Source organism: Aspergillus sydowii, assembly GCF_001890705.1.
Source record: "Aspergillus sydowii CBS 593.65 unplaced genomic scaffold ASPSYscaffold_3, whole genome shotgun sequence".
Classification (NCBI taxonomy): domain Eukaryota; kingdom Fungi; phylum Ascomycota; class Eurotiomycetes; order Eurotiales; family Aspergillaceae; genus Aspergillus; species Aspergillus sydowii.
This window is the reverse complement of record NW_024467861.1, coordinates 1,862,039-1,875,587: the sequence shown is the minus strand read 5'-3', so window position 1 is coordinate 1,875,587 and position 13,549 is coordinate 1,862,039. Positions and strand designations below refer to the sequence as shown.

Sequence of the window (13,549 nt, the reverse complement as noted above, 5' to 3'; positions counted from 1 at the left end):
GATAGCAGCTGTCACAGGCAGGCATCTTGGACCTGGTTCATCGGGTTGGAGACTTGGAGTTGGAGACTTGGAGGCGAAGATTTATGGGGACGCGATCACTCACGAATTTAGTCAAACTATCAGAGTTTCTTTTAGTCAATCTATCAGTGGCAGGCTCCACCAGTGCGGGGAGCAACAACGTTTTAATTGATGCCCTTGCCATGCCAGCGCTACTGTATGTGGATCTTAAGTCTATCTAAACAATGTATCTACAGCTCATCCTTCACTGCTTCGCCTGACTTGGCCTGGACCTTCGCCTCATTCCGCCGGCCATACCATCCGCCCAGATCTTCCGTGACTCCGGACTTGACCATGCTGGTGATCACCTCAAATGCGACCTGAGCGGCGGCCAGAGCGGTAGTTTCGCCCTTGTTATCATAGGCCGGCGAAACCTCAACAATGTCCGCACCCACGAGGTTCAGCCCCTCGAGGCCGCGCAGGATGCGGACGAACTCGCGCGTCGTCCAACCACCAGGCTCCGGGGTGCCTGTACCCGGGGCTGTGCCGGGGTCCAGCACGTCAATGTCAATCGATAAATACACGGGCTGCTGCGGGTCAAGACCGACTCGGTTAATAATGGCGTCAACAATACCCAGAGGCCCAAGTTCGTCGATATCATCTGCATGCACGCGCATGAAGCCCTGCTCCGGCCCAGGATTGGTATAGTCACTCGCATCCACGCCCGATAGCCGCGTCCGTAGCCCTGCGTGCGCCGAGGTCGAGTTGCAGATCAGGCCTTCGCGCCCAGCTGTGTAGAAGAAACTGCCGTGGTTGAACTGCGACTGCTCACTCTGCCAGAACGCCGAGAACCGCACCGGATTCCAGGTATCCAGGTGGGCGTCGAAGTGCAGCACCGTGATCGGCTTCTGGTAGATCTGGTACAGGGCCCGCAGTGCAGGCAGCGCGACGCTGTGGTCGCCGCCGAGAGTAACGAGCTTGGGGTGTCTGGATCCAATGCTGCTCTTGTCGTCGTTGGCCTTGGGGGGCACGTTCGCTGCCTCGCGTGAGCCCAGCTCCAGGAAGGCCTCGTACATCTGCCGCTCTGCCACTGCATTATCGAACGGCGAGATCGGGATGTCCCCGCAGTCGGTGATTTTGGCCCATGATCTGTATGGGTTGATTCCGGCGCGTGTGTTGTAGGAGTTCCCGGGGATCTGACGCGCACTGGCGGCGCGGATGGCTCGTGGCCCAAACCGAGCACCTACTAAATAGTTAACATAACAACTCAGCGATACCAGTGCGTATTCATGCCTGGTCGGTAGGTGACGGCCGTGTCGAATGGCGCGCCGATGACGGCGATATCGTATTGCTCGTCCGGCTCGACCAAGCACTTGACCGGCGGCAGGTGGGCGAAGCTAGCAATTCCAGAGAAAGCCCACTGGGAGAGCGTTAGCAGGAATTGCACGAATTTTTCTCAGGGATATATACCTCCTGGTCCCATTTTTCCAGCAGCTCTGCGCGCTTGTGTTCGGGCACGACCTCGCCGTCGTGATCGTGAGCGCATGCCACGGTCCAGCCAGCCAGGGCCAGCGCGCTGAGCAGAGACTTGAATGCAGGCATTATTACGAACGGATTGGATGTGAGTTTTCGGACCATGAGTACTGGCAAGGCACCAGGGTGGTATTTATTATAGCCCGGGGTCTTGCTAATGCTGTCACCGCATCTTGCTGCCAAAGGATCCTCGGGGCCGGCTGTAGATAAAGTCAAGGCAATGCCCTAAGAGGGAAGGGTGCATCTGCGTCTCTCGGTCGCCTCTTCGCTCACGGACCAATCGCAGCTCCACCGAGCTTGTCAAGACAATTGCTTGAACTTAAGCTCGGCCCCGAACATCCAATAAACAATCATTAACCCGCTCGGCCCCGAAAAATAGAGAGCGAACCGTGTCGCCGTTCGGGCCTCAACATCACCGGCCAAACACAGCCCTATCGGCCGCGAGAGCGTCCATCTAGCATGCTTACTGCCTGGACTCAGCCATAGCATGGGGAGGAGGCAAGAGGCACCCGCACACCGAGTCTTAAAAGCAGCCTTCTAGTCACCTAGCACTCTATGTCTGAACATATATCTATATCTAAACATATACGACTCTATCGCAACCATGTCGACTCAGGACGAGATCTCGCCGGCATTTGACGGCATTACCAGTGAAGATGCGCGCCTTGGAAACTTGGGCTACGAGCAAGGTGAGACTTTGCCTCAAGAGTACCATTGTCTAACCATCGACCATTTCTGATATCTTGCCTGCTACAGAGCTTAAGCGCTCTTTCAGTCTTCTGTCTATGATTGGTTTCAGCTTCAGCGTTATGACATCGTAAGAACTGCCTCCCAAGAAGGAAATGACGCATTTACCAAGTGTCTACCTATCTAGATGGACGGCCTTGAGCGGCGTGTTCACCGTGGGCGTGACCTCGGGTGGCCCACCAGTGATGGTCTTTAGTTTCATCGGCGTGAGTATCGTGACTCTTACAGTTGCCCTTCCCATGGCCGAAATGTGTTCGATGTACCCCGTAGCAGGCGGGCAATACTCCTGGGTTGCTGTCCTTGCTCCTCGACAGCTTGGTCGCGGTCTCTCTTATGTGACTGGTTGGTTCATGCTTATTGGTATGCCCGAGTAATCCAACTCGCTGCAGAACGTGCTGGCTGACGTCGAGTCAGGTATCCTGGCAATGGGTGCCACGAATAACTCCGTGGCTTCCAACTTCGTGCTCGGAATGGCAAACTTGATATTCCAGGACTATACCATCCAAAGATGGCAGATAGTCTTGGTGGCCTACCTCGCTGCCCTGTTGTCAACGGCCGTCAACATCTGGGGCTCTCACCTGCTCCACCGGCTCTCAAAGATCATGCTCTGTTGGAATGTCGCCTCCTTTATCATAATAACCATTGTACTCCTTGCAACCAACAACCACAAGCAGTCCACCGCTTTCGTCTTCTCGGACTTCCAAAACATGACTGGCTGGGGCAGTGGGATGGCTTCCATCATCGGCATTCTGCAGTCCTGCTTTGGCATGTGCTGCTATGACGCCCCTTCGCACATGACGGAGGAGATGAAGTCCCCGTCCAAAGAAGCGCCCAGGGCTATCGTTCTCTCCGTCGCTCTGGGCGCTGTAACGGGGCTTGTCTTCCTTCTCACCTTATGCTTCTGCATTGGGGACATCGCAACGACTGCTGATAGTAGCACCAGAGTCCCTGTGATCCAGATCATATATGACTCCACCGGGAGCAAGACTGCCACTTGTATCTTATCTAGCATGATAACGGTCATTGTCTTCGTCGCCGGCAACAATCTTCTTGCCGAGGGCTCTCACGCCGCCTATGCCTTTGCCCGTGACAGCGGACTCCCGTTCTCCAAGGTATTCAGCAAGGTTGAGAAAAAAAGCCAGGTCCCCGTGAATGCCGTCCTCCTCACTCTTGTGGTACAGCTCGCTCTTGATGCCATTCAGTTTGGCACCACTACTGGCTTCGAGACTGTTGTTTCAATTGCAACTGAAGGATTCTGTAAGCGACCACCCAGCTCTTTGAAGCAATCATCCAGGCCCAATTCACAAGCTTATTCCTTACCATTAGATGTGTCCTACGCCCTGGTTCTTTTCAGCCGGGTAATTGGATTCTTCTCCGGTCACGTCGTCGAGCTCAACGGGCCCTTCTCATTCCCGACCCCCATCTCAATCACTCTAAACATCGTGGGCCTCGTATTTCTGCTCTTTGCTTCCATCACATTCAACTTCCCCACTACATACCCCATCACCCAACACTCGATGAACTATACTAGTGCTGCTATTGGTGTCATCGGTCTGATCAGCACCGTTACCTGGTTTACGACTGGCCGGAAACATTTTACCGGTCCTGGTGCTGTGAGATTTCTGGAGGGGCAGAATACGATGCCTGATGCTGTTAATGCTGTTAATGCTGCTCGTGCCGCCAAGGATGAAATGGAGAAGAATAACTAACAGAAGGATCCATTTCTATCTGTTTTTGACAATGGTGCGACCACGACACAACGAAGGGAGTTAGGAGGGAGGGTAATGGGAAGGTTACTACGGGGGCTCGACGTGCTGTTGAGGCACGCAAAAAGTAGAATCGGGCGCATAGGTGGTAGGTAGTCTGAGAACCGCAGGAAGTAACCATATCCCATAGGCGTCTATCTCGGATATGGCAGTGGCAATATAAGTAAGTAACAAAATGAGAGAATCCCACTTACAGTTGTCATGAAGACCATCATCATTATTATTAGTAGACGCTTACAACATATGAGCTGGGCTTATTTATGGAAGAGGGTCGTGGATCTGGACCCCCCGGTAGGAACTGATGCTTAAAGTAAAGTAAAGTAGTAGCAGTAAAGTAATCTAGATTTCTACTAATACTAACTATAGTATCTTTATTATATATAAATATTATTAATACCGCTGTTGGACTTTATACAGCTATTAACTAAATCTATAAATAACTAGGAAAATAGCCTATATTTGGCCTAGTTACTGAGATACCTGCCACCCCTTAAATAGGCATACGACCACTATGATTCCCAAGAATCCTCCCTTCCATTACTATCCATATCTGATGTTATTTCCCAGATGACTTTGCAGTCATATACTCATGCTAGCTTCCTCGGCACTGAGTTGAAGGTAAGCCGGTAGTATATCCCAACCAAACCAGCAACCACTAACAAATACTTGGCTTCCTTTACGCCTTTTAAGTCTACTCGAAGATAGTTCCATCACCTACGGACCACAGGGTGTGGTAAACAGGGGCTTCCCGTCAAACCATATTTATTACTACTTTTAGGGGTAATAGACACTAAGTCTAGTGTAATTATAGGTAAGATAGAACCATAGATAAGCATAAGCCTTGTGGTGATATATCTCTCAAGGCATGCGCGGTGGGGAAAAAGGTCGCCATTCTCCTGTATTGCTTTGGCATTGGGGTGGGCGTGGAACGCCACCACACGAGGCTGTGATGTACGCGACATGGGAGAGCGGAACGGACTGGCATCTCCCTTTTTTTTTTTATTCGCTAGCCGCCAGCCTCGTCGCCAGTATCTGATTCCTTGGCTTTTCCAGCCTTGGGCGGGAAGAAAAAAAAAAAAAAGGGGGGGGGAGGGGGGGTGGGAATTGTTTGAAGGTGAGGTTTCTGGCTATAGTTGCAGCCTTGTTCAGATTGCCACGGACAAGGCTGATGTATATCTAGCCAAGATAGTGAAACGGAGTACCGATAGACCTTACGGGACCGCATTGTGTTGACAGCTTCGGACCGCTCTTTCGGCCAACGTGCATGGTCAGATCCTGGCTGGCACAAGGGCATAGGTTAGTCGAATGGCGAGAGCCTTGTCCATGCAGTCATCCTAACAGGGATGTGCCCTTTGCCCCGGCCCTCCCCAAGAGGCGTGGCCATGTCCATGAATATAAGTAGCTTGCCAACACACACACACACACACACACACACACACACATGAACCAGAGAAAGGCACCTAGCGTGACAAAATACGGAACGTCATGCCACCACAAACAGCCGCCAGTACTCATACCGCGACGGCAAACAGCTGCTGGCAAAAGGCCATGGACAAGCTCGAGCCCGATCTCAAATACGTCCTCTCATCAGTCACAACTCAAAAACTCGACATCATCGGCGCTGTTCTCAAAGTCGCCGAGGCTAAGAGACAGCTGTGCATCCGGAAACAATGGAAGTACAAAACCTCCAGCGGCAAGGTGATCGTGCTCCGCGACGTTCTGGAGAAAGTAGTTGGGTGGATAGACCGATTCAAAACAGCCGGCGATATAGCCATGCAGTATGACCCTGGGACCGCTGCTCTCCCGTGGGCGGCATTTCGCTTCCTACTCACGATTTCCTGTGGAGATGTCCATGTCTTTGGGTCCGTGGTCGCGGTTCTTGAGACCGTGGCAAGGATCGCGGCCCGGTGTAGAGTTCTCGAGGAGTTGTATCTGCATCGTCCGTGCGACATGTCGGGGGTCATCGAAGAAGCGTTACTAGGGCTATACACCGAGTCGCTGAGCCTACTTGCGAAAGTGGTCAGGTATTTCAAGAAACCTACAGGAGGTAAGCGCCATCGGCTCCGATATACACATGCAAGCAACCGTCTAATGAAGCCAGTGCGCGTTCTCTCTAGTATTGCGCAGCTACCCGTGAGCAACGACGATATCAACGCCATCGAAGCACGAGAGAAAGAAGTCCTCAAGCTGGCCTCGATGGCTGACTCAAAGACTATCCAAGCGCTTGACACACAGGTCGCAAAGCTTGCGACCGGGACGACGAGCACCCTCCAAGACCTGAGCGGAAGATTTACCCGAGTATTGGATATAAATGGAGCAATGCAGCAGGCGCTGGAGGATAAAAAGCTGTCAGAACTTCTTCACTGGCTGTCGCCCACCCCTATTGCCCTCCATCACAGAGCAGTCGCCGACAAGCGACTCCCAGGGTCGGGACAGTGGCTCATGGACCACCAACTATTCCAGCAGTGGGAGTCATCGAGCGAGTCATCGCTTCTAGTCTTGCATGGGGTGCGTGGTAGTGGCAAGTCGACCACATTCTCCGCCGCAGTTGACCATCTGAGACAGAGGCCGACCCCAGCATCATCATCATCACCCACATTCCCAGCGCCATGCGCCTACTTCTATTGCGCAGACTCCCCCTCCCAGCCAGAGCGCGCTGCCCCCGAGCATGTCATCCGCAGTGTACTGCGGCAACTCGCCGTCGGGCCTCAAAACGGAACAATCAACCAAGCCGTCCTCTCCATCTATCACCGCGAGCTGAAGGAGGCGAAAAAGGCAAGGATGGACCCGCGCGAGCTCGCCCTGGGCGAATCCATCCGGCTGATTCTCGACATAACGATGGCGAATCCGGCTTATATAGCGATCGATGCCGTTGATGAGCTTCGCGACCATGATCGTGCGACTCTCGTGGAGAGCTTACAACGGCTGGTTTCCGAGTCCGCGAGCGTCGTGAAGATACTCATCACTAGTCGCGATAATGCCCATCTAGAGGCTCTCCTGTCGGCGGACGTATCGAAGATCAGAGTCACTCCCGCGCTTAACGGGGCAGACGTCAAGGCATACGTCCAGGATCACTTGCAGACTGCGGTGCGCAGCCGGTGTCTTCTTAATGGAAAAGTGTCGTCTACGCTGATAGAAAGGACATTAAAAGCGCTGTTGGCCGGGTCGGGGGAAATGTCAGTTGCAATCCAATCCATTCTTTATCCAGATTAATCGCGGCTACGACTTACTGACCGGCCGGACTATTGCCCGCATTAGGTTTCTCTGGGTAAGGCTTCAAATCGACTTCCTGTGCCGCAGAAAGACAGAACGCGATATCCTCAGCGCGCTGAACACAAATCTTTCTGCAGACCTGGACCAAATATACGGTCGAACATTGGAAGCGGTCCTTCAACTGGACCACACAGGCCAGAGAATTGCCCGGCAGGTCTTATCGTGGCTACTTTATGCTCGGAGACCGTTCACTCTGGACGTGATGCGCTCCATCCTGCGTCTAGATCCTGAGATCCAGCTTTCGGAGCAAACCGACATCATTGATGTTTGCCACAATCTTGTTATTATGGACACGGCGCTTGATGCTGTTGTTTTCTGCCACTCCTCTGTGCGGGACTTTATGGCGCAACAGGAGTTGTTTTCTGCGGGATGTGCGAATGAACTGATTGCTACAGTATGCCTTCGCCAGTGCATTGCAGGCCCGGACACCGAACTAGACGTCTGCTCGTTTTCGGTAGATGGAGCAGCCGTAAAGGAACTATACCACTACGCCGCAGTTCACTGGCCCGAGCATGTCCGGGGCTCATCTTCGGGTTCTGCAAGGCAGAATGCTGTATCGCAGTATATGGCTCGTTTCGTACTGGACGAAACTGAAGCCATGATCAGCCCAGCGTTCCTTGTCTGGCTCGAGTGGATTCGCTGCGTGCTTGCCGAGTTGCCTCCGTACCATAGACTCTCAAGTAAACTTGAGCCGCTGCTGAGTGCCGAGATGTCGCCGTTGTTCGTCGCTTGCGTATTTGGACTCCCAACCTTGCTGGATAACATGTTCGCTTCGTTCCTGGAAGTCGATCTGGAGCAACGGAGTGACACCGGCCATACTGGGCTTTATCTTGCGTGCTTATACGGCCATCAGGAAACGGTTTCGAAGCTACTCTCGCATGGTGCTGATCTAACAGTTGAGTGTGGCTCATTTGGCAATCCACTTAATGTTGCTTCGTTCCGCGGGCACCTCAACGTCGTCCAGACACTCCTGAGCCACGACACGGCATCGCACTCGGCCAATTCCTTCTCCACTGCGTTCGAGGCTGCATGTAGAGGATCACAGGAGGCTGTCGCTCTCTATCTAGCCAAAGAGTCTCTTTCAGTCTGGACGGAGGCCGAGTACGTCGCTGCCCTCCGCCAGTCAGTGGAGGCCGGTTTTGGCGAGCTCGTCGAGTGGCTAATGAAGCCGACGATAGCAGCACCATTCACAAACAAGCATAGCATTAACAAAAACAAGGACTCGACAAAGCACCTCCTCCATATCGCAATCCGGCAAGGCCAGGTGTCCGTTCTGCGCTCGCTGCTCCGTACGAAACCCCACTGGGCCGAGGCTCTCCCGGAAAATGCTATGGCTGTTGCCGCGATACCAGGACATGTGGATATGCTCTCATTCCTCCATGATCTGGGTGTAACCCAGGACGAAGAGGGCCCGTTCGGCTCAGCGCTTCGCAGTGCCAGTCTGATGGGGAATGAACCAGCCGTCCGTCTCCTCCTAGCCTGGGGCGCGGATGTAACCGCCTGCGGGAGCAAAGGGGATGCCCTGCAGGCAGCTGCTCAACACGGGCATACGCAGATCGTGAGGTTGTTGCTTGACGAAGGCGCTGACAGTGACCAAGCTGGTCCGCCGCGGGGCACACCCATCCAGGCGGCTGCATTCTATGGGCATCAAAACACCGTGGATCTTCTGCTTGAGCGGGGGGCTGATATGTATAAAGACGGAAAGTCAAAGGATGCGCTGTATGCGGCCATTGAAGGGGGCCATGAAGAGGTCGCAGCTGTCTTCTTGAAAAGGGGCTATCAGGTTGCGGCTGGTTCGGCCCTCCTCCACGTTGTTCGAGGCAGCGGGTCTCGTGTAGTGAGACCCTGGGAGCAGAGACTGCACGTCGACGAGTGGTTAGAAATCCCAACTGATGATGATGATGATGGCCGAGAGACCTCGTCGGCGATCAATTCGGCTGATAACAACTACGGCGTCACCGATCCCAACCCTGGAGGTTCCGATGAGGACGATCATTCAGACGGGTTCACCGACGACGGAACTGAGATTAGCGTTCTCGAGCTGAGTGCTGCTACAGGCGACATTGATATGATACGTCAAGAGATCATACGGCCAGATGTTTCCGCCCATACAATGCTACTAGCCCTCAAGGCTGCAGTAACTTCGGGGCAGCTGCACTCCTTCCGAGCATTAATAAACGAACAAGCAGCCTTTTTTGAAAGCGATATCGACCTTCGAAGACAGCTCATCTACGCAGCCCAGCATGGGCAGGCGCAGATGGTGCAGTTGATATCTGGGATGTTAATGCAGGGGAAACATGGAGGCATGGAAAAGAAGACCTGGTCAACTGCTCTTAGAGCTGCTGCATCCTCGGGGAATACCGAGACCATCCTCGTTCTGCTTCGCTGCTTCCATCAGCCGACAGAGGACCTCTTGGTGGTCTTACTTTCTTCAATTAGAAGCGCGAGGGCAAATAAAAATACTGCGTGCAAGGAGACGTTATGGAAATGGCTGTTACAGCAACAAGGTGATCAGGGTTCGCCTAGGACATTACTTGAAGCCTGCCTTGACCTGCAAGACAGCAAGTCACCGGATACTCTCCGCTCAGGATTGGAGGACTTGCTCAATGCCGCGTTATGGACTGGGAATGAGGACATGGTGCAGTTTGCAGTTGCAAAGATGGAAGAACATGGCTGCAGCGTGGGCTCCATCCTGCCAGCGTGCGCTTCAGCGTGCAGGCGCGGACTCAGCGCAATCAAGCCGCTCCTTGCCTCCGAATACTTTTTGAACGAGGATCGTCTCTTCACCGGATCGTACACCGCAGCAATCTTTAACCAGGGCGCGGTCCTGTCTGAGTTTCTCAATGAGCAAATCAAACGGCGTATCGACTTTGCTCGCAAGTTTGTGCTTGAACGCTGCCTGATTGGCGCGGCTGCGCATGGTAATTTGACAATCGTGAAGACTTTATTGGATTCCAGTCATCTACGAACCAGGTTTGCACGTTTTCCTTGGGCCATCACCTGTGCAATGATCGCTGCCGCCCGACACGGCCACGAGAAGGTCGTCCAAGTGTGTCTCCAGGGAGGAGGTGACGTCCAGGCACCCGTCATGCGCGAAAACATGCAGGTGGTGATGCACTGGCGTGAAGATGGTGCCTTGGCCATCGAGGTTGATCCTAAAGAGCAACGACGTATCGCCTTTTTCATCCCCGGGGCAGATATGACGCATAACGAAATAGGAACAACGGAGTTGAAATTCGAAACAACAGGTCCCTTGCGGGACAAGCTGCGAAAGATGGTCGAAGTTATCTATCACGGATGGTGGACTGCACTGCAAGCGGCACTGGAAGGATTCCGTAACCTTCGCAGTGGCCTCTCCGAGTTGAGCCAGTTTGACGACCGGAGTGCGGCCGCGGAGCAGCAGCAGGACAGGATTGTGTTTCTCCTGCTTGACCAAGGCTGCGACCCGAATCCTGCGGACGCCTCAGGAGAAACATCAATCATCACGGCCGTCCGCTTTGCAACTGACGGGGTTGTCCAGCGGCTACTGGAAAGCGGTGCGGAAGTTCCTGGTGGTGACATACTCATCCAGGAAGCAGCGAAAAGATCTTCATTCCGTATTGTCCTGAGGTTGCTTCAAGCAGGTGCTGACATCCCCCGGACGAAGGAAGGCCTGTTGACAACCGAGATGCTGCACGTGCTGGAGCCGAGATTCGGAGACGTCGACTCAGAAGGGTATCCATTTTCAAGGGACGAGGCCCGCAAGGTCATGAACAGCGGCATGCGTGCGCTGCTTCGGCTCATCCTCAGCCGGATCTTTGGCCAACAGGCGCGCAAGAGCCGCGGCATGCGCGCGATGCTCAAGAGCACCTTCAGCCGCGGGTCCAGCTTGAATTGGAAGCGCGCGGATGAGCCCGTGTTTGGGAATCTCCTCGTCGTAGCAGCAACGGCGGGTGATCACGAATGTGTCAAGCTCTTGATTGAGCACGGAGTGGACGTCACCCAGGAATTTGGGTATACTACCACCACTGCGTTGTCCGGCGCCGCACGCTATGGTCACGCCCAAGTGATGACCACCCTTCTCCAAAATGGCGCCAACAGCGGGCACGACGCAGGCTTTCACATGGAAAATGCACTGACGCAAGCTATACAGGGAGGCCAGGTAGCAGCAATCAAAATACTGGTGGACCATGGTGCCGCACCGGAGCCATCCCATCAACAGCTGGCAGTCGAGCTGAAAGACCCCGATGTCTTGGAGCTCTTGATTAGATACTCTGGAAGCTCGGAAACAGAAGTCCTGGTATCCGCTTGTTGGAAGGGGAAAGCAGACCATGTCGCTGCCGTACTGGCGGCTGAAGCCCGCGTTGATTCTCTCATTCACCACAAATGCTTTCACCCGCCTCCAGGAAGGGGTACTCCGTTGTATATAGCATGTCAAGAGGGACATGTGAGTATTGTCAAGCAGCTATTGCGCAAAGGCGCAGACCCGAATCTGGACATCAAGCATCTTCTCGGGATGCCACTGATTGCGGCAGCCAGCGCTGGGCATCTGGAAGTCGTCCGACTGCTGCTCGACAGCGGAGCGGACCCCAATGGCCATTCGCATTCCGACTCAGAGGATCCGGCCCCAACAGCTCTATCAGAGGCATGCAGAAATGGCTTCCCTGCGATAGTGAATGACCTCTTATCGCGCGGAGCAACAGTAACAGCCGGGCCAGCCACCACCCTGGTTGCAAACCCACTCGCGGTTCTGTCCACAGGGACCTGGTCACCTTCCAGACATGGAATGCTCGAGCTGCTGCTGGAAGTGGTTTCGCGGGAATCGAACGAGGAACGCGAACAGGTACTCGCCGACGCTCTTGCTGAGGCAGCACTAGAGCACAACTGCAACGCATTCGAACTAATCCTACAATATGTGCCTGCCAGCAGCCAGACGCTCACCCTCGCTTCCACTTGCGGCTCTAAAAGTTCTGTAATGAATTGTCTAGAACATGGCATCGGCGTCAATGCTGCGGACTCTGATGGCGAACTTCCACTTCACTGCGCTTCGTTCAATCTACATTCTTCGGTAGTCCAGCTCTTGATCGATCATGGTGCGGATGTCAATCAGCTCGAGTGCACTTTCGGGGATGGTGAGTACGATGAACACGATGTAGGTGATGAGGAAAATGTAGGTGATGAGGAAGATGTAGGTGATGAGAAAGATGAGCACGACGAGGAAGATAGTGAAGATGAGGAAGATAAAAGCAACGCGGACAGCCAGGACGACTATGATAAAGAAAAAACCATTACACCCCTCATCTCGGCCCTCGCTGGTTTCCATACAGTGCTGACAGACGAGCACCTCCGCCAACGAGCTCGCGACAAGCCGGCTATCGTCGATCTCGAGACGGTAGTGCAATGCCTTTTGGATGGGGGCGCCGATCCTGAAATCGGACATGACAGCAATAACTACAAAGCCCTCCACATTGCCTGCAGCATTGGCGACCTCACAGTTGTTCAACTCCTTCTGGACCGAGGAGCCAAGATTGACAGCAATGTGGAAAATTACAGCAGTCCGTTGTTCAACGCTTTAGCCTGGGAACGTCCCAGGGTAGTTCGGTTTCTATTGGAAAGAGGTGCAGATGCGAACGCGCCCCGGGTTCTCGATAGTGACAGGACAAGCTCATCAAGCGGAGAAGACGAACAGAGTGAACATCTGGAGACACCACTGGAAGCTGCGCTCGGTTACGAGGACAAAATATTACTCAGGACCTTTCTGAAGCATGCGCGAGATCTAGAGATACCCGATAGCATCTTGATTCTGACCGCGGAGCGGCGGTTTGGACCTGATGCCGTCGAGTCCGGTCTGTCCGATTTTCAGATTATTTTAGAGTCGGAGCCTAGCCGGGTTACGAGTATTCCAGGGGGAGTATGGGATATCTTGGATAAATCGCGGTTCAGAATCAATGATGCGATTTGGGACCTTGTTGCGCGCCGCAGTGGTGATACGGCGAGAGTTGATGAGCTGCGTGAGAAGAAAGAAGCGATGTTTCCGGTGGTCGACAGTTCTCGCCCTCGAGCTCTCATGTTGGTATCTGACTTGATTGCCATGGGGGAGGAAAGCGTATTGCGAGGACGTACATAAATTTGTCGATGCGCGCGCACGCACGCACGCACACACACTACCCATCCTATCATCCGGTGATATATTCTATATAGACACCAACTCAGGATAACAGTACAGTATTGGAATTTGGTGCCTCTCGAAGAGT

General features: G+C 53.6%; 3 protein-coding genes across 3 annotated transcripts; 2 read left to right on the top strand and 1 right to left on the bottom strand.

Moving 5' to 3' along the window:
• Positions 1-149: 149 nt before the first annotated feature.
• ASPSYDRAFT_77315 (agmatinase) lies at positions 150-1,599 on the bottom strand (the record flags this gene model as incomplete). The annotated part of the gene is made up of 3 exons (XM_040850890.1): positions 150-1,240; positions 1,291-1,417; positions 1,468-1,599. 3 exons carry the CDS (start codon positions 1,597-1,599, stop codon positions 249-251), a joined length of 1,251 nt encoding a protein of 416 aa, XP_040704826.1. The 3' UTR covers positions 150-248.
• Positions 1,600-2,134: 535 nt separating this feature from the next.
• On the top strand, positions 2,135-3,986 carry ASPSYDRAFT_77314 (putative GABA permease; the record flags this gene model as incomplete). Its single annotated transcript, XM_040850889.1, has 5 exons — positions 2,135-2,219; positions 2,287-2,347; positions 2,405-2,637; positions 2,692-3,534; positions 3,604-3,986. 5 exons carry the CDS (start codon positions 2,135-2,137, stop codon positions 3,984-3,986), a joined length of 1,605 nt encoding a protein of 534 aa, XP_040704825.1.
• A 1,148-nt stretch (positions 3,987-5,134) lies between these two features.
• Positions 5,135-7,355, top strand: ASPSYDRAFT_42862 (uncharacterized protein; the record flags this gene model as incomplete). The annotated part of the gene is made up of 2 exons (XM_040846545.1): positions 5,135-7,196; positions 7,274-7,355. A coding segment is annotated over exon 1 (1,663 nt), but the record flags the coding sequence as incomplete, so codon positions are not given.
• Between the last annotated feature and the right edge of the window lie 6,194 nt (positions 7,356-13,549).